Below are 19,697 nucleotides of genomic sequence, written 5' to 3'. Positions count from 1 at the left end.
CATAGACCATCCCCAGTATTAGTTTCAGAAGTTTACTGTCCTGAATTTACAATACCACTGGCAGATCACACAGGGAAAGAGGAGAGTTTCGATAAGGTAAGAAGATGTAAAGCAGTGCAGAACATTACAGTTGGGAAATTCAAACAGTAATGGTATTTCATTACCCAATGAAGATACTGTTACAAAAACAGGTTCAAAAATCGAGATCAGAACTTTGCTAGATGATGAGACAATTATTCTGATCTTCTGCACTTACCTGTATATTCACAGATATCTAATGAGGCTTTGTATTTCCTGAATAAATAAAAGGCATACAGTGCAGTGATAACTTAAGGGCATGGGGAGAAGAGGCAACAGTTAAGGATACCCTGCCTCTTTATCATCAGAAATAGACACATACTCCAGGGTGGTACAAATATAGGGACAATAAGCCCTCAGTCCACATTTACGCATTGGCAAAGACTTTTTATGCTCACATGTTCATCAGAAGCAAGTGATCTTTTTAGACAGGAAACTCTTTTGTATGTCACAGGTTTCTGTGTGCATCAGGAGCTAGAAGAAATTTAATGGCCAGCTAGAACACTCTTAAATGCTAGCTCCCCAGGCACTTGTACCTTACACAGAGGAAAGAGAACCACGTCAGCAACTAAAGAGAGAAATTTCTTATTCCTTGCTAGGTAGAAGGTAGCCTTCCCGTCAAAACAGCTTCCAGAGCTGGTAGAATCCATCTACTGTTGCCTAAACTTTGATCCCTTGTCCTGCATACAGATGTTAGCTGTATTTAATGTTCAGTATGCAGCCATATTTGAAGCAGTTGAACACTAAATACAACCACAGGGTTTGCAGGAAGCAGGAGTATTTCTGATCACGTGGTCCATCTGGAAAAAAAGATAACTTTCAGATACATCAGCCTTTTGCTGGGTCCAAAAAGCCTGACCATCTTTTGAACTGAAAATATCATTTTAACCAACCCATTTGATAATCTTTCTGTGCACAGTACTGTTTGTCAAAGTTTTGATTTGATCCCCGCATGTTCTCATGCATCCATCTTTCTTTGAACTTTTTTTTTTAATTCAGATTATGTAATATAGCCACCAGAATCATCCCAGCCAAATAAATCAAGTTTGGTTATTTAAATACAAAACAGACATTACAGACAAATCAGACAATTCCACCCTCATCCATACCCAACAGGGGTTTATGATAGGCTTTCTAAAATATTCTATTTCAGTAATATCTGTTTCTATAATGTGAGTTTAATCATTCATCTGTATTTCTCTTAAGTTTATAATTAATTTTCACTCTATATTGAAATCGGGTCAGTAGACTACATATTAATGTTAGCACTGTTTTACTCTGGTTGTCTCTGTAAGTTTTAGATGATTATACTAAAACCAGCGGTTTATCCCAGCTTAAACACGACTGGTTCACTGGAGGTCAGACTATTCTGGCCCTGTTGACTTTAATAACTTTCTCTTAACCACTTCAGCTCTTTATTGTCTCTAGACAGAAGAATACATGATAATAGGGAAGAATTGTGGGATAAGGTAGCCAAGAAGAATGAATGTCCAAGAGGACATGGACAAACAGGTCGGAAGGTTCAAAAAGAGGCAATAGGGAGAAAGTAGGACCAATATCAGGAATTAAGAGGAAACAAGTGTGCTGGAAAAGTAACAAAATTGGGTTGTCTTATCACATATCAGAGGCTATTGCATTTGGAACAAAGATGATGCACAGACAATTAAAACTTACTTCAGAGGAAACTACTTCCTTTCCCCAGTTTAGGTCTTTTTTCTTTGGGTTTGGGTTTTTTTCTTCATAAATGAAAGAAGGCATTAGGGGATTCAGGGTTATCTTTCTTTTTTAAGAAATATGCTTTTTGGCAAGCTTTATGTGTCTTAATCAGCATAAGACATTAACAAGCCTACACACACAGACGTGCACTACAACAAACCACCTAACAAATAAGCTTACTGGGACTCTTAGTACACAGCAGAAAACAGTGGCAGATTGAATGTGAGGCACTAAAGCTCTAAATGGAAACAAAGCATATCCAGCAGCTTTTGTAATAATCACGTGGCATTGCAATCTTTCATTTGCAAATCCTTCTTTTTTTTCTTTTTTTTTTTTTTATCCTGCCTATTTTAAGGAACCAAGAACTATTCTGAAGTTTAACACTCAACCAGTACAAGAAACAAGTTTTTTTTTCCCCTGAGCACTGGTGATAAAAGTATTTCTACCCTTATAAGCATTTGTGTGACAGAAATGAAAGGTTTAAGATCTGCACTGAATGTCATACTTTGCGTAAGTCAGACTATAGTACCAAGGTTTTTGTATGATTTTAATGGTTGCCTTTCAAATTAAATCAAAGCAGAAGTGATTTTTCAGTTTCTAAATCTACGTTGTTTACTTATCCTCCATAAGAAATATTACTATATAAAGAGATGTAAGCATTTTGTTTGAAAGAGCTGTTGAAACTATGCCATGTCACCCAGTGTACAAGCACAAGGAACTTTTTTTTTAAAAAACTTTTACAGTATCTGCTATAGTTAGGCACCCCAAAGAGTTTACAAGACAGAAGCCTAAAAGTTTCTGTATACTACATTAATCTTGAACACTGCTCTCTTTCTTTGATGTTTGAAGCACAGGAATCATAAGTTCTTTGCACTTGTTTAATACAATACTATGTGACATTTAAATTGGAAATTACTGGGCAGCTAAAGTTAGCCATCCAGAAAGCTATCAGACATAAAGAAGGAAAGAAAAGATTACAAGAGTACATACCTTCCAGCTATTCAGTAAGATAAATTCCTAAGAAAAAGTAATTACAGTTAAACTATATGCTGGGCAGGTTATATACTTAAAAGGACAGAAAAATAAAACCAAGAAGAGAAGCAAGGAGGAAAAGGTCATTTTTCTTATCTCATAAACGTCGTGGTAGCTACATTTATGACATAGATATGGCCAAAAAATACAGTTCTTCGTTGCCTATGAACAACTCCAAAACAGAATACAAAATGCAGGTTGCTGTCAAACACATCGAAGGCCTTAAGCAAGTGAGAGGGTAGATGACACAACATGCAAGGCAAGTTTTGAGAAAACAGCCAACTTATAAGCAATATAAGGTGTTGTACATCAGGAAGCTCTTCTTGCCATAATTTAGCACTTCAAAAAGAGTGGCTTTTAAAAGCAAATGTTAAAGCAGTTAAACCCCAAATCTGATCCTTCTGGGGCTAAAATAGAAAGACAGTCATTTTATGTTGATGGTAGTTTAGAATCAGCTCTGTGATCATTATTTAACTCTTTTTCATCCACTTGGCATACACAAAGTTGCTTTTCTATGATTCTAATTTATTACACAAGGTATAATGTAACAGTGGGATGCTAAGTGCAGCATTATTATCTATTAAATTATATTTAATTATAAATTAGCTTGTAATGGAAATAAAGCCTGTAAGCAACACTGCCTTAACACTTACCATCAATCAGTCTCCAAATTTTCAGGTAATCAGAAATAAGCAAAATTGAGAACAAAATGAAAAATGAAAGGAAGTTAATAGGGATGTTGACAACCTGCATACCACTGACTGTATAAAGGATCTTCTATATTTAAAAAACAAGAGAAAATAAAGACAAAGGAAAACCTTCTAAATTAGAGTTTCAAAAATCTACATGCTTTACGCTGAAAACAAGCTATTGTTTTGTGCATCAAATCAAGAGATTAAATCCAGCCAGTTCACTGAAGAGAGCAGCAACTACAGTTATTTATGGTCAAAGGAAAGAAAGCAACTAAGCAGAACATGGCTATCTGCTCCCAGGACAGATGGAGTGACAAAAAGAAGTGGCTAAAAAAAAAAAAAAAAAAATACAGAAAATAGTATGAGGACTAAAAAGGATGGACCGTACAGGCCAGCCTTCCCTTAGGTTGCATTAGTGCTGTCAGGGAGATGCAGCCCCAGTGGTGGGGCCTTGGGGAAAGTGTGTATAAAGGGCAAAACCATGACACAAGCAGTGAGGAAAAAAGTATGAGAAACAGCACTGTGAGCACCAAGATTAAAGAATCATAGAACCATTTAGGTTGGAAAAGACCTTTAGGATCATCAAGTCCAACCATTAATCCAGAACCGCCAAGTCCATCAATAAACCATGTCCCTAAGCACCACATCCACACATTTTTAAAACACTTCCAGGGATGGTAATTCCATCACTTCCCTGGACAGCCTGTTCTAGTGCTTGACCACCCTTTCCGTGAAAAAATTTCTTAATACCCAATCTAAACCACCCCCGGAGTAACTTGAGGCCATTCCCTCCTGTCCCATTGCTTGTTACTTGGGAGAAGAGGCCTCCCCCCTTCTGCCTAGAACCTCCCTTCACGCAGTTGTGGAAAGCAGTAATGTCCCCCCTGAGCCTCCTCCTCTCCAGGTGAAACAACCTCAGTTCCCTCAGGAGGATGGAAGGAGGTGCTCCAGTCATCTGAGCAGAGATTCTCCTGCAGCCTGTGGAGAAGGCTGTGCTGGAGCAGGTTTTCTTGACAGGAACCGCGGCTACCACAGAACCCACATGGGAACGGATTTTTTTTTTTTTCCTGAAGTACTGCAGCCCATGGAGGACTCCAAGCTGGACCAGGAGAACAGCACGAGGAAGGAAGGAGTAGCAGAGAGGAGCTGTTATGAACTAACCTCAACCCCCATTCCCCTGTGCCTTTTGGCGGGAAGAGGCTGAGGAGTCAAGAACAGCGGAGTGAAGTTCAGCCTGGGAAGAAGGGTGGAGGCGAGAGGTGTTTTAGGTTTTGTCTTTGTTTCTCACCATCCAACTCTATTTTAGTTGGCAATAAATTACATCAATCTTCTCCAAGTTGAGTCTGTTTTGCCTGTGATGGTAACTGATGAACCAACTCCCTGTTTTGATGTCATTCCATGCACTTTTCCATCTTATTCTCTCCCCCTGCCCTGCTGAGGCATCTAGCAGGCAGTCAAGGTCAACCCACCACAGCAACTTCTCTAAAAGGCCTTCAAAATGAAGAAACACAGCTGACTGGTGTAAATCTTGTCTTTGTGAAACAAACTGCATAATGGTTTTACAAATCACTGGGAGCCCATTTACAGCTTCCCATACAGTCTCTCCCCATAGTCTTCAATGGGAGGAAAACCAATACCTGGATGCATTTCACATGCAGCTTGGATGGATTTAAGTCTCCTTAATCAAACTTAACTCAATCATGAACTTTCATATCAAGGGACTTAGGAAACAAGCTATTTTTCATGTTATTACAGTTACTGAAGCATGCATTTCTACTTATCATTGGCCCCATATCTGTCAAGCTTTCAGCTCTCTTCCCGATGGAAAACTTGGGAATTCAGGCAGACAGCCTGGAGAGAACTGTACCTGACTGTTTGCAACAGGTGTTGAGACTCCACAAAGCTTTTCCTACAGTAACTTTTGATAGCATGTACCTCTGGTATTATAGAAGGAGCATGGTTTCCAAGAAATGCATAATTAGCTAAGCCTGCCTGAATCTTCAAAGCATTAGGCTTGCTCCTTAATTTTGTCTTGGGAGAAACAGCCTGCATGGCTTACAGCACCTGTCTTTTGTATCCAAATCTGTCAGTCAGCTTCTTTTTACAAAACCAAGTAGTTTCTCCCAAATAAACCAGGCCACCTTGTTTTTTCTCCAGTCATCTTAGCCTCAGGAAGGCTAAAACATTCCAGCCTAGATTAAGCTAGTTAAGTAAACTTTTCCCTTACCTGACTACTGTCTTTCTGAAGCTGAATACTTGTAGTCAGTTGAACAATGCCATTCTCATTACTTGAAGATTTGTGTATAGCAAATTTTCAACAAGAGTTTGAGTGTCTAATTGCATGGCCATAGAGTTAAAAGAAGATTTTGATTTTCTTAGGTTTATTAATTACACTCAGGAAATGGAAAAAGAATTTTCTAACACTAATAATTTATATCCTAAATAAAATATTTAAAATTGAACTGTGGGTTAGTGCAATTTTCAGTAACATACAACATTTTGTTGTCAGCTTTTGTCTCTAATGTGGAAAAAAACCCAAACTGAACTCTCTATAGCAGAATATATTCACAACTTTCCACACATTTACAGACTGCATAAGACCATAAATACCCTCTCTGAAGAAGGTCAATTTATGTAGGAGACAAAAGGTTAAAAAAAAATATCTGCTGCTGTAGAAATCGTCAGGTTGCCTGTAGGGGACAGGCGTAGGATTGCACAGAAGATTCAGATGAGTGTGTAGAGTTTCATTTGAGCTAAGTCTAAATATAGGTTTCTAAATGTGTCTACAGGCCAGTGCTGCTGTCTGGTTTCTTACTGTAACTAATGAAATCCTGTAGTAGGATTCAACTGCCTCAACACTGGCATTCAGTTCTACCTGCAATGCCCTAACATTTCCAAAATAATCTGACAGCCTCCTTCCTCTGAGGTAGCTGCTGGAAGCTACAGTAAAACTCTGCAGTACCTTATACAACACTAGATGACTAGGGGCTCTACTTCCCCAAACAGGCACTACACTTGAGAAAGATTCAGAGCAGATTTAGTTTAGTTCAGAGCAAGTTGAATCACCCTGAGGCACACTGATCTCCTCCAGTAAGTATAATGAAAGCATAAACACAGGTCGCATATAATGTAGGGGTTCTCATCTGAAACTGACTCCTGCCCAGTCTGACAGGTAAATGTACTGACTTAAATCTCTCTTGGACACCTTACCAGTCTCCTCTTTAATAGTCCACAGAAGTGACCAAGAGGACAGCCCCTCTAATATGAACAGTAGGTTCTGCTAAGTACACTTGCTGGTTGACCACGAAAATGTAAGCATACAGAGCAAAGGGATATAACCTGCAACACAAGATACTCAGAGTTACGCAAGGGTAAGGTTACATCTGTGCTGAAAGCATAGGGGTAAAACCCAAAACAATATAGGAAAAGCAGGTGGATGACATCTTCCTCCATTTAATTCCCTACTCCAACATGTTACTTTTCCTGCTGTATTGCACTCACACTGGCAAGAAGTCGTCTCTGTAGTCTCATTAACTCAACCACAAAGACAGCGAGATCAGTCCCTGAAACTGGCTTGGAAAGCAGGTTTTCCTACAGCTAAAAGGACTGATTCAAATAATCCTAAAGGGTAAAGCTGTCAGGCTGACAAAGGTCTTGAGAGCAGTTTGCTGGATGGACCTTCATCTGCCCTCTCTTCAGTTGTTGACAGTCGTTTTAGCTGGAATACTGAAATTGCACAGTACATGATTAAACTTCAGCCTAAATAACATGCAGTTCTTTGGAAATCTCAATCTGGATTTAAAAAAAATTCTTAGGTTTTATCTGCTCCTTAAGGAAGGCAGAACACATTTTGTGCAGAAACCGCTTACCGGTAATTAAATAACCAGTAACAGATATTTTATATCATTTTATAATCACAGTTCTGGAAAGGGATTTAATTTATCTCCATAGGAAGGCTGAGTTTCAAATGGGTCCCTGTATTAATCGAATAATAATAAAACCCCCCCACACAAAATATTACATAAACTTGTCTATAGATTTGCTTCCTTGACATACACTGTCCTATCCTTAAACTCACATTTTATATTTATTGAAATCATGTACCTCAGATACGTTTATGACAAAATATTCTAAACCCTCACTAATTGCAGCACTGGAGATACATAGATGGAAGCATCCATCTGTTAAATAAAATCACAAAATGCTCCACAATGCAAAAGATATAAAAGATATAAAAGCATAGATGGAAGTATCTTTTATCTAGGACATTGCATTGCTAAAAATACACTAAATTTTAATCCTGGATGAGGATTAAGGTTATTTATAATAAAAAGAGAAAAAGAGAGTGAGAGAGAGCACAGATTACATCTAGTCCTCATAATTACTTTGGAAATTTTTTCAGCTACTTGTCAGTTTCTCATAATGCTTAATAGGTTATAAATCTTATCAAATCTCTCGTTGCAGCAAGATCTCTTTTTAGCTAAAATCGCCCTGGTTTGGGGTGAAAAAATAGCCCCAGAATTCAGTTTGCTAAATTTATTTCTATTTAGCATCTCCACATTATTTTGTAACTACTAAAACCGAAGAATTGTGCCTTAGCAGTGTACATAACTATGGAAATTCTAAATTAATATTAGAAGTCATATTTTGTCCAATAGATTGTGCTAAAGATCCCATGAATGAGGGCCATAATGATTCAAGCTGAAAGACAACAAATTCCAAGAAGAAATAAACTGATCTAGAGAAGAATTTGTTGGCGGTAAGGGGTACACGCTGGGCTGTTGAATCCACCTATGTTTAAATGAGAGTGCTCTCACATGCCTGGGAGATGGCAGCTACTGGTTTTGTTGTGTCCACCAGGAACAGAGGTATCCAGAGGCTGAATAAAGGGATTCAATGAGTTCAGTTCCCAAAACCTAAAGTCTTTTAGAGAAGCATGGTGCATGATTAGAAGAAATCTCCCACTTTACTGTATCCTTTTACAGGAGGACTGTTCAGATGCTGCAACTGCACAGTTTGGACTAAGGGACAGGTTAAATTGTCTCATAGCAATGAAACCCCAGTATATCTAGAAAACCAACCACTGCTGAAAAAAATGAGGGTGCATTACTCAGATAAAAAAACATTTCCATCAGGTGTTGACACAGGACAAATAGCTCTGATTGAGCTCTTTAGACATCAGCAGTCAGCTCTGCTGGTGTACTGTATCCCCTCAGGCTCAGTGGTATCACTGAGTAACAGACTCCTTGAAGCCTCCTGAGCCTAAAGAAAAGCTAGGTATTTTCCTGGAGGTCTCCTGCATATTTGCTATTCAGTACTCCCTCAACACTGGGGAAAAAAAAAGACCAAGAGTGTCTCCAGTCTCTAAAGCTAAGCTTTCAGTAGAATATCAACTAGAAGTGATATCAAGGTTCCTGTCTTCTGGGTGAATTAGATAAAAGTGTAGATGATCTGAAATGTTTATCTGCCCAGTATGCCTTTGTGACATTACCCCTTCCCTTCAGCTGTGGCTTCCATGAAACCACTTCTGTGGAGTCTCCCGTTAGAATCTTTTCCTATCACTGTGGCTTGCCTGTACCTCCGCCCTTCCTAATTACACTGAGGCCTCCCTGGGGAATCTTACCAGCTCCACACCATGTTCCTGGACAGCCCCCCCCGGCTGCATTCAGTCTCCAATTTACACTGCAGATTAATTTTTTGCATCCCAGCTAAAGCTGTGAACAGTAGAATACAAAAACAACTTCCCTTGTTTTGCCAGTAGATGGCACACCGTTACGTGGTCCTCCAGAAATACGTGAGAATTTTGGATACTTTCACATGAAGCTTTCAAGAAATAGCTCAAAATGATGAATATCTAGGATTATCACCGCCAGATGCTTCCTTGATTGATAGGCTACCTCTGCCATGAACAAATGCTGGGTAAGTATATTAACCATCTGACACAAGTATACATATTACATGTTTGTCAACATGTAATACTGGCACTTTTATTTAATTTCGATCTTCAAAGCATTGCACAATACTAATTCATTTCCAGTGATCAGACACACTGTACCCATTGGAAAAGTGGGTTATATCCAGACTCACCCCACCCTCACGCAGATAGAGCACCCTGGCTTCCACATTATCCTCCACCTAACGTTGCACATCATTCATTTCAAAGAGCTGTAAATGTATCCAATGAAATTAACTTATTCCCTAACATGTTGATGTAATAAATATGTGCAAGCCGGATTTCCCAGAAGCTATACATGGACAAATTAAAATTACCTACACCAGCCACAGTCTCTGGATTAGCCATCTCTTTATTCCAAACTTCTGGCTTTTATACTCCAAGGTGACTTCTTTACAGACTGAAAAGAGATTATATGCAGCACAACTGAGACAGCTAAATGTTATACAAAAACAGACTTTAAATTTTTCAGTTTTAAAGCTAGTAATATGAAGATGCTTTTTCTGCTTCTTTTTTATTAACATAGTGCATTTTCTCTTTAGTTCTGTATTCCGTAGCTGAAAGAAAACAATGGTATGTTTATTATATATGGTATATAGTGGTTAAGAAATCTCTAATGACACCAGCCCTTTCTGCACTGCTGACAACTAACACATTATTCCATTACACAATACCTTGCAGAGAAAATTGCTGTCTTAATTTGAAACGCAATAGGGTAAACTGAATTCAGAAATAATAATAACTTCAAATTTGATATGGCAATGAAAATGCCAGTGCTGGTTTGGATTTTAAGATACCATAAAGGTAAACAGTCTGTTGTTAACAGTAGTGAGACTGGATTTGCCTTGTTACCAAGTGGTAACAATAAATTCAAAGCAATTCATACAATGAATTAAAGGATTGGAAAAAGTAGCACATTTTAAATTAAGAAAACTAAAGGTTGTCTTAACATAGTGAAAGGATGGAAAAAGTATGGTGATCTCTCTGCTGAAACTGCAGCTTGTTATGTACAGGTTTTGCATGGGTTGTAGGCTGAATTTGCTTTCTGTTGATAGTAACATTACTAGAAACGTGTTGAAGTAAATGAAGGACTGGAGGAGCCAGAAACAGATCCCTGGGCTGATGATGCTTTGGAAATTATCATCTACACAAACCAATCTACACAGCTATGTTAGCAGTAGCTTATCAATCCTACTCCCAAAAACATCTGGAAGAGATAGCAGCCTGAAATATTTACTGTATAAGCCCTAAATATTTATTATAAATATAAGTCTTAACATTTACAATAATTGTTCCTAAAAGGTTCATGTTACAGGAGAAATCCCTTATTAAAGACATGCTCTATTTAAAATTAGGATTTTAATTGTATGTATCAGTATTATTACAGCTATCCACGGGTCTTTTTGATGGCACACTTGCAAGCAAAAGGGTGATCAAATACTATTAATGTATTTCCAATCTATCATAATTAATAAGTACAAGCAATAAGATATAGAAAGAAAACTTGATTTCATGCATATGAACACATCATTTCAGCTTTTTTTTTAATTGGCTGATCCTTTTCTCCTAATTTTATAAAATTATATACACATTTTAATTCATCATGAATGATCAGAACTGTGTCTTATTCGAACTGTTCAGGTTGTTTCATTTTGCCTTACAATAGATTTTCATAAATTATCATATTAAATCTGTAAGGTCATGCTTGTTCATTTTCGAAATGGCAGTGCACTGAATAGACAAAGATCATCTATGTGAAAATAATCTACTACAAAGTTACAGTTTATATAATCGTGTTAATTATACTAAGGTATATAAACACATCAAACAGAAAACTGGCCCTTCTCATGACTTCTTAATATTGTGTTGCACCACTAGTATTTTCTTTCTTTATTATCTCTTTCTTCTTAAAATCCATTCATACAAGAAATCTCAGATTTCAATTCTTAGAACTTATTTCCTTTACTCTTCTTGTCTATATGTACCTGCAGTTGAAACTAACTAAAAATATTTTCCTTTATACAAGACCTGTGCCCACTTCTTCAGTGAGAGATTTAGGACAAAGATTAATCCATTTTTGACAGAGACGTGAAAAAACATATTTCTTTACTGTTGAATTTTCTGAAACCAGAATTACTTCTCAAATCCCTAGTATCACCTTTCCCTAGAACTTTCAAAATTTCCTGGGTCAACAGATGCAGGACCCCAGTCAACACTGTTTATTATTCAATAATGTTACAAAAGGATAAAAAGGGCAACACCTGCTGACAAACAAGCAATTAAAAATTTTAAAAAATCAAGCAACTACAAATCTTATTTTACTCCCAGTACGAGGAATCAAAAAATTCTTCAGGGAAAGCATTCAAAAACAGAAGTCTATACCATTGCACGATACTTTTTAAAATTTAAAACTTAATACTTTTTAAAAAGCATTCTTTTAACTCTTTATTACTGTGAAATAACACACCTGGGGAAAATAGCATCAGTCTGAGTCAAAGATATTCTCTTCTTCAACTGAAAACACCTTATAAAACAACCATTGAAAAATTAAGAGAAACTGAAAGTCTTCTCTCAGGAAACATAGAAGATAGTATTATCATTGTAGAACAAGTTCCTACAGAACATGATCATAAGATAACTACCATGCAATACAGTGGAGCACCCACCGTAATCAGGTATCCAAAGCGTTTTTTAATGCAATGAAGAAGTTGACAGCTGGTTTTCTGCCGGTTTTTTTCCTTTAGCTGATTAAACATTTCTTATGCATTCAGCATATGTGATTTTGTTTTTAAATAACAATAAAATTAAAAAATCACACAGCCTTTACTCACTGGAAAATAAAGTAGTTCTTTCCCATTATTTTTAAAGCATGTTTTTAAGCAGATCTAGCTTATACGGTGTAAAATGTCAGAACTAAATTTGCTAGTATCTTTTACCATGACAGCGCACCTTGAAAAGTAAAGCTGTGTAGCTTATTAGAAAAATGCAACAAATACATTGTAAGCAAAGTCAAATCTAAATACTAACTCAATATGTACTCTGTACAAAAAGAAAATCAGAGAAAACATTGCAGCATTTCCCGTTCTAACTTTGTAGTGAGACTGTCCCAAGTCAGGTAGGAAGAAGGTCCTCTTTACATCAGTACCTACAGAACTGTATGCCCATATGGGAAAGCCAGCTTTAATCACCATGGAGTTCAACACTGATCTCCCACACCTCCGACAATACGTCAGTCAGCCGGATACACAGCATTGCTCTTCATACTACCAACTTAACTGGACCAAACAGCGTGTGAGGCTGTTAGTATTAAAATGATAAAAATACTACACTGAAGGAAACAAAAAGCTTAAATTTCATCTGCTAGCCTGTATTCTTTCTTCCTCTCTGTTTGAACACTGAGATGAAAAATAGCATAGTACTTCTCAGTTTCTTAAGGATTCTGTGAAATTCTCTTACGATGAGGAAACAAGTAACAAAAATAGCATAAAAGATCCTTGACTCTTTCTTTGTTCACCATGCGAGTCAAGACATGGATATGTCAAGCTGTGTGAAGCAAGTTCCTCCGTGGAGGCTGAAGAAGAGGACTTCCAGAAGTTCCCTCCAACCTTAGCCACTCTGGGATTCTGTGACTTCTATGGCATACCATCATTTTTGTCAGGATAAATGGGCATATAAATAATAATTCCTCAACTGATTTAAATATCTTGAATGACTTGCAGATTTCAAAGGTCAGAAAGGTGGTTCCTAAGAGCTTTATCCCACCCTGTACTTCCTGTGTTATACTATATAGTAGGATGCATGTATATATATACTACGGATCATTTGTATGAACTATGCTTCATTTACAAAAAAATCTGTAAAAAAAATGCTTATACATACACATACTATATATATTTTCTCAATATATGACATTAGGCAAAAGGAGGTAGAATAAAGCTCTTTTTGAAAAGCCTTATTGACCTTTGAGATCTTATTAATATTTAATTTTTTTAACACAAGGTTTTGCAATGGAAGGAATTATTACTCACAAAGGTATTGCTGACATTTCTTAAATGGGGACCAAAAAAAAAATCAGAGTAATTCCCATATTCTTGAATCAGTTAAATTGAAACAAAGGTACTGAAAATACAAGACTAAAAATAGGATAACATGTTGAGTGGTAACACTGCAGGGCATTAAAACTTTGGGTTGGTTTTGTGGTTTTTTTGAAGCTCCATTATACTACCTGGAGTTTCCAATAGTGTTTACTTAGGATCTCCACAGGTGACTGTTACTCGGCTTGCATGCTAACAGCAGAAAGAGCCATGAAGGACTCAGAAGCCCTTTATCATGAGTTAAGAAAGAAGGCTGCAGGTGCAATAGATTTTCTTGGTCATCAACTGTAGAATTGCATGACAAGTAGCCAGTCTTTGGCTAACAGGTAAACAAAACCTGGCTAAACAAAGGAGCATAACTAAATGGGTACTGCTTTAAAGCTATAGGGTCAAAAAACCCCAGCTGTCTAGTGACTCTTCTACAGTCCACCCATTACATGAGGAAGCTCTGATCTAGTTAACTTCAAAGCGTGAGCATCAGCTGCCTGCTTGGGGTTTTTGTGTACAAGAAGTAACTGAATTTTTTTCCTAGCTGCACACTGAAAATCAGGTGTTAAAATCAAACATGTTGCTTCAGCAAATCTGCAAAGCAGGCTAATTTTAAGGATTTACTTAAGAGTTCTAACACACTGATTTGTTTGAAAGTGAACTAACTTCCCAGAAAACAAAGTGCTCTACATCCTTCTTGAGACAGAATTCCTCAGTCTTGCTGGACTTTTTTTCTTTTTTCCTTTTCTTCTTTTTCTTTTTTTTTATCTGCTGAAAGCAGCAGTTCTAGGAGCGATTACTGAAAAGCAGTGCTTCTTTCCTGATGCATATAAACCTCAAATAATTTAAGGAACAAATTATGTTGAATGCTACAGAGAGAGAATTTATGTGCTATCACTTTGCAGTTTGCCATGTAATTTTACCTCCTTCTGATGCATTTTTTTTTCTTCTACAGCTGTATTAGTCAGAACTTACATAAATTAGCCTTTTAATGGACAATTTGACATAAGAGTTCCATGAAAGGGATGAAAAATATTCCTGACAATCCAGACATTTTGTTCTGACAATATTAACAATTTCTGGTAAAAAACCATTAGTATACAGCTGAATTGCACAGCATATGTGCTCAAGTTGGTAAGGCTTAAAATTAGCAAGGCATTATGTAAGCAAATTTTCAGCATAATTTAAAGAAACTAGATGACAAACACCCTGTAAAAACATCTGACATACAATTAGGGAAGTGTTTCCAAGTTGCCTTTCCTTCTCAGTATAAATCACTGACATTATACTAAAATGAAAATAATTTCAGTGAAAGACAGATCAGAAATGTGAGTCTCTAGTACTTCAGCACTGATGATCGATATTACTTTCTGCAGTCATATACTACTAAGCTTAATTAATCAATTCTCTTATATTTATAATGTATTTTACATGCTAATTTCCTCCCAGTAGTCCTTTACATATGTAAACAGAAAAACGAGTTACCAAACCATTGTATTCTGCACAAATCGCATTCCTGGAAAACATGGGAAAATGGTAACAAAACTATTTTTCATCATTTGCTCCCAATTCTTTTCACTTTAAATTTGATCAGAAATTGTGATCCTAATGAAATCTGTAAAATGGGAAACTGATCGCTATAGATAAATATATGGCTTAATCTGGAATATGGATCTTCCACCTTATTCTGTCAATCTCATACAAATTTCCTTTAATTCATTACACCTACAGCACCTCACAAAGTACTTTAAATCTGATCCAAAGAAACTGCATTCACTCATTCAAGTGTATGTACTTTTGTACCCCAAGATGTATCTCCTTTTCCACAAAGAGAATGAAACTTCACAGATCAGGTTTTTAACAAAGGAAATGCATCTTTTTGCATATACCTAACCAAATATTACGGAAAAGTTTTACAGGAATGATGCAAGAAAAAAGCATATTTTCAGGTGGGTTTTGATCTACAAGGCTGTGGTACCACTGGAGGGAAGAACAGAGAAAGCAGTGGCAGCCAGGCCATCAGGAAGATGGAGCAAGGGCTCTGCCCACTCCTTGCCAAACCACAGAGAAAAGCTGGCCGGACATTTTGCTGGCTTCTCCGCTGCCCTAACAACGCTAGTACGTCACATCAGAGGGGAGAGTAAATGGAATGAAGTAACTTAAACCCATTACCATTTTGGCAATTAAAATGCTTGTGTACGAACAGAACTAGAAGGATCGAGAACAAAAGTGGAGATACTCTAGGGAACTGACAACACCTAGAAAATGTGCCAAATTAAAAGCAAATGAGCACTCCTGCCAGCTTTTCTCTAAGCATCTACCTGACTTCCTTCTGAAATGCTGTCTCACGTAAAATCCTGTACTAGTAACATTCTGGTTTCTTTAAAATACATACAAATGCTCGGTGCTCACAGTAAATAGGTTGCCACATTCACATAACATGGTTTCTGAATACTTAGGTAATATGAAGGAAGAGAAAACACTTGTATGTTTTCTGTACATCATACAACTGCCAACTGTTTTCAAACCCAATTTTATTATTACTGACATTATTAATACTGAATGCTCTCACCGCACAGCTACAGTTAAGCCTGATTTGAATAAGCGAACTAGCTGGAAGTCCTCTTATCTGACAACGCTCCCATTCAAAGTGGTCTGCCCGCAGCCATAAGAAAGGAGAGCAGGCTCAGGTGAGAAGTATAAAGAGCTAACAAACACTCAAAGAACACAGGAGAACTTAAAACACATTTAGTTATACATTTTGACTTATGAGAAATAATCATTCAAAATTATTCAAAGTGCCTCATTAGCCACTAGGATGTACCGGTTATTTTCAATCAATTTTGTAATTGGATTGTTTGTAATTGTAATTGGATGACTGCAGTCATCTCTTGATAATCCCAGGATGCCTACTAACTTGCACAAGGAATCAGTGTTTTGGGATGTCTTTTATTATTTTAAATGAGGAGAGAACATACTAAGTTTTGCCATATATTTTTGAAACAGTCCTTAAAGTATATTTGGTACTTGCTTGAAAAGGTCAAGAACAGCTCCATTGTATTACATTATATATACCCCATTTTAAAAGTATTTAGCTAGAAGCAACAGTTGCAAGGGATTTCTTAAGGACCTAATACATTCCCCTACAGCCACAAACAAGCACATCACATAAATCCTTCCCTAAACTTATGAAGTTTAACCTTTAAAATTTTCTTATTCTTCCTTCCAATAAGTCACATGAAAAAATTTCCCATGGCTTCACTCTACTGATTGCAAAAATCTTTTTCCAAGTCAAGAGTATTTATGGCCAGGTTTCACCCATTTGATCTTAGGTATTCACCGTCTTCTAGTCTGAAGGTTATTCATACTGTTTAAAGTTACTGTGCTTCTAGATACAATTACAATTGCTTCAGCTTTTGTTCCCCTAATCTCTCTTAGTTTTCTTTCATATGAGCAGCTCTCCATTTCTTTCATCGTCCTCTGTGTGACTTTCTTTGTGCCTATCAAAGTTTGTATTTGTCAAAGATGGCTAACACATGGTACACAACATCCCAGGTGAGGTCTCACTAATATTAATTCTCCAACTCTACGGGAAATCCTTTGAACCTAGGATAATGCCTGACTCTTCCTGGGCTTGGCACTTTGGTAATTCGCACTTCATCATCCCCTCCAACTGAGGCACCCCTAACTTGTAGGAACTTGGTGCATGTGTTTTAATATTAGTATAATTTATTGTGGTAAAAATTCATCTGGTGAGAGCAAGGCTCATATAAACATGTTTGAAAAGTCTTTACTAACATTAAACTCACCATTCAAAAAGGGTTTGCCCCTATATGTAGTCAGGAATGTTGAGCCACTGAAAATAATTAACAAATAATATTTTCCTCTTGTTGCTCTATATAAATTATAGCAGAAAGATGGTATTTACTAGGTATATATTAATATTTTGGAATTAATTCATTCTATGTATTCCATTAGCTTTCTGTATATTCCATTAGCTTTCAGGCACTGCTAAAGCAATTGTACTTTATGAAAAAGTTCCCCATGTTCCTCACACAATCAGGACTAATTACTGGATACTATCCCTCTGATTCCTTTTTCTTGGCATGTGGAAGCTTGGAGTTCAACAAAGCAAAACCTAAACCAAGGCAAGTGCAAACAATAAGGATATATTTAACTGAACTTAAGGACAAACCAAATGAGTCAGCTATGTCTTCAGGACACATCTTCAGAGCACTTCACTGCAGTGAAGTCTATTTTCTGGATCCCAAATTACATTTTCCAAATATGAACACCTAAGCCGTCACATCATCAAAGAAACAATCTTTGTATGCAGACACTATCACAATTTCAGTTATCCAGCAAAATTTTTGTTCCGAATTGAAGTGTGAAGGGTACCTCAAGCACATAGGTGAGTTTCACCTAGCTTGCTCTCCAAAACCTAGATGGCTAAATTGTATGTAAGTGGCACTTTTGGCACTTAAGAGCTTTGCTGTTTCTGGCCCTAAAGAAGACCCTGCTGCAAATGCACTAACCTTTTGATACACCCCAGTGGACGCATCAGTGATGCACTGCTTTAGTAAGAAATAAGCATCAAGCTGAAACTTCTTTCTTTCTATCCAAAGTGATTTGGATGAAAACAATGGAAATGATCTGGAAGTCCTGGATTATTTCAGCACTCTGTTCAGAGCACCACACAGAAAACACTGGAAGGAAGCCGTAACAAGTTATATTTCATAGCCATTAGAAAAACAACCATGCTCTCAGAACACTACTGCCTTAGGAAAAAACTACGACAATATGCAGGCGACAATATGCAGGTGTGATGATAGAAATCATTTTCTCTGGGTGTTGCACAGTACTAAATTGCACGTTACAGCTATGCTATGGTGTAAATTGAGGCATACTACCACTTCATAATATGGGTGTAACACCATCATCCACATGTCAAAAACTACACTGGATTGTAGTGATTTCACTTTCATTTCAGCTGAAGTGCCAGAGAAACTGGCTAATTCCTACTACCTACGTCTCCAAGTTAAAATCTGGAATATCACCTTTTGCAGACCAGCCTGAGAAGAGGCAGTAAGTGGACATGCACTGTTTTGCTCAGGTACTGCCACCCCCTCCTCCCTGCACAGGCTGAAGAGATGAATGGGGAACTATTCTCACCTATTTCAGATAAGGCACAGGCATTAGTCATGAATATGCCTGTACTTGATCCTAAAAGTTTTCCAGACTATTGAAATGGTAACTACCCATTCACAAAGGATTCACTCCATCTGGCTGACTATACTTATATCCAGTTTTAAGAGATTATACTTTGCCTATGCGTATTATCCCAAATGTAAATCGAAGAGCTGATTCCACAAGAATTCCCTAAATTTCTGCTGCAGCCAGAAGTGAAACGCAGCAAACCTTGTAAATCAATGTAAAATTGCAATTAAAATACTAGACTTCCTGAAGCTGATGAAAGGACCTTGCATGCAAAATCAAATTGTTAACCGAAGACACTTTTATGACATAAAGCTTTATTACACTTTAATACCTCCTCTAGTTTTTAGCCTATTAATAATTCTCAGTTCTTAATTAATGTCTTTTATTGTCCTAATTTTGAAAAAAGTCTTGGGTTTTCTTGCTGGGCTATCTTTGAAGCGTATGTTCAGCTAGGAGATGGGCAGGGCCTGGGTGTTAGGATTCCTGTTCTTCCCCCCCTCCCTTTTTGATGATTTTAAAATTTCAGCTCCATTTTTTACATTCATATGTTTCCCCATTAACTAACAACATTATAATAATAAATGATAAAAAGCATGGATTCTAACCACTTTGTCCTCCTTTGGGAAAGCATCCAAGGAAGCAGAATAAAAAGAGAAAAGAAAAAAAGAAGAGAAAAAGAATAAAACAGGCAAGTATTAATAGACAGATTTCAAAGAAATGCAATTCTAGTAACTCTCTACAAAGAGATAAAAACATAAAATTTCAAATTAAAAAAAGCTTTAAATAAAAAGATGACATTACTGCATATGTAGAAAACATGTTTTCCCACCATAAGCCACAGAGGCATAAACAATGTCACAAACAAAAGGCAAGTTACAAATGAATGGACACTTTTCCATTTCTGTGGCTTGAAACAGTGGGTGAAAA

The 19,697-nt window shown here is 37.1% G+C and overlaps 1 protein-coding gene across 47 annotated transcripts in view; it reads right to left on the bottom strand.

Annotated features, from left to right (window-relative positions):
• Positions 1 to 19,697, bottom strand: part of RIMS1 (regulating synaptic membrane exocytosis 1) — a 335,409-nt gene that overhangs the window by 200,322 nt on the left and 115,390 nt on the right. For 44 of the 47 annotated variants that reach the window (XR_005104930.1, XM_037392187.1, XM_037392189.1 and 41 more), the window contains exon 3: positions 19,376 to 19,387. The exons of the other annotated variants lie outside the window; for them this stretch is intronic. Coding sequence is in view for 43 of the 44 variants with exons in the window: in XM_037392187.1 (XP_037248084.1) it covers positions 19,376 to 19,387 (12 nt within the window). In the remaining variant the exon portion in view is untranslated. The remainder of the gene's footprint in view (positions 1 to 19,375; positions 19,388 to 19,697) is intronic. 47 annotated transcript variants of the gene reach the window in all.

The sequence above is a fragment of the Falco rusticolus genome, chromosome 6 (genome assembly GCF_015220075.1).
Source record: "Falco rusticolus isolate bFalRus1 chromosome 6, bFalRus1.pri, whole genome shotgun sequence".
Taxonomy (NCBI): Eukaryota; Metazoa; Chordata; class Aves; order Falconiformes; family Falconidae; genus Falco; species Falco rusticolus.
The sequence above is the reverse complement of the archived record's forward strand: the minus strand, read 5'-3'. Positions and strand labels throughout refer to the sequence as shown.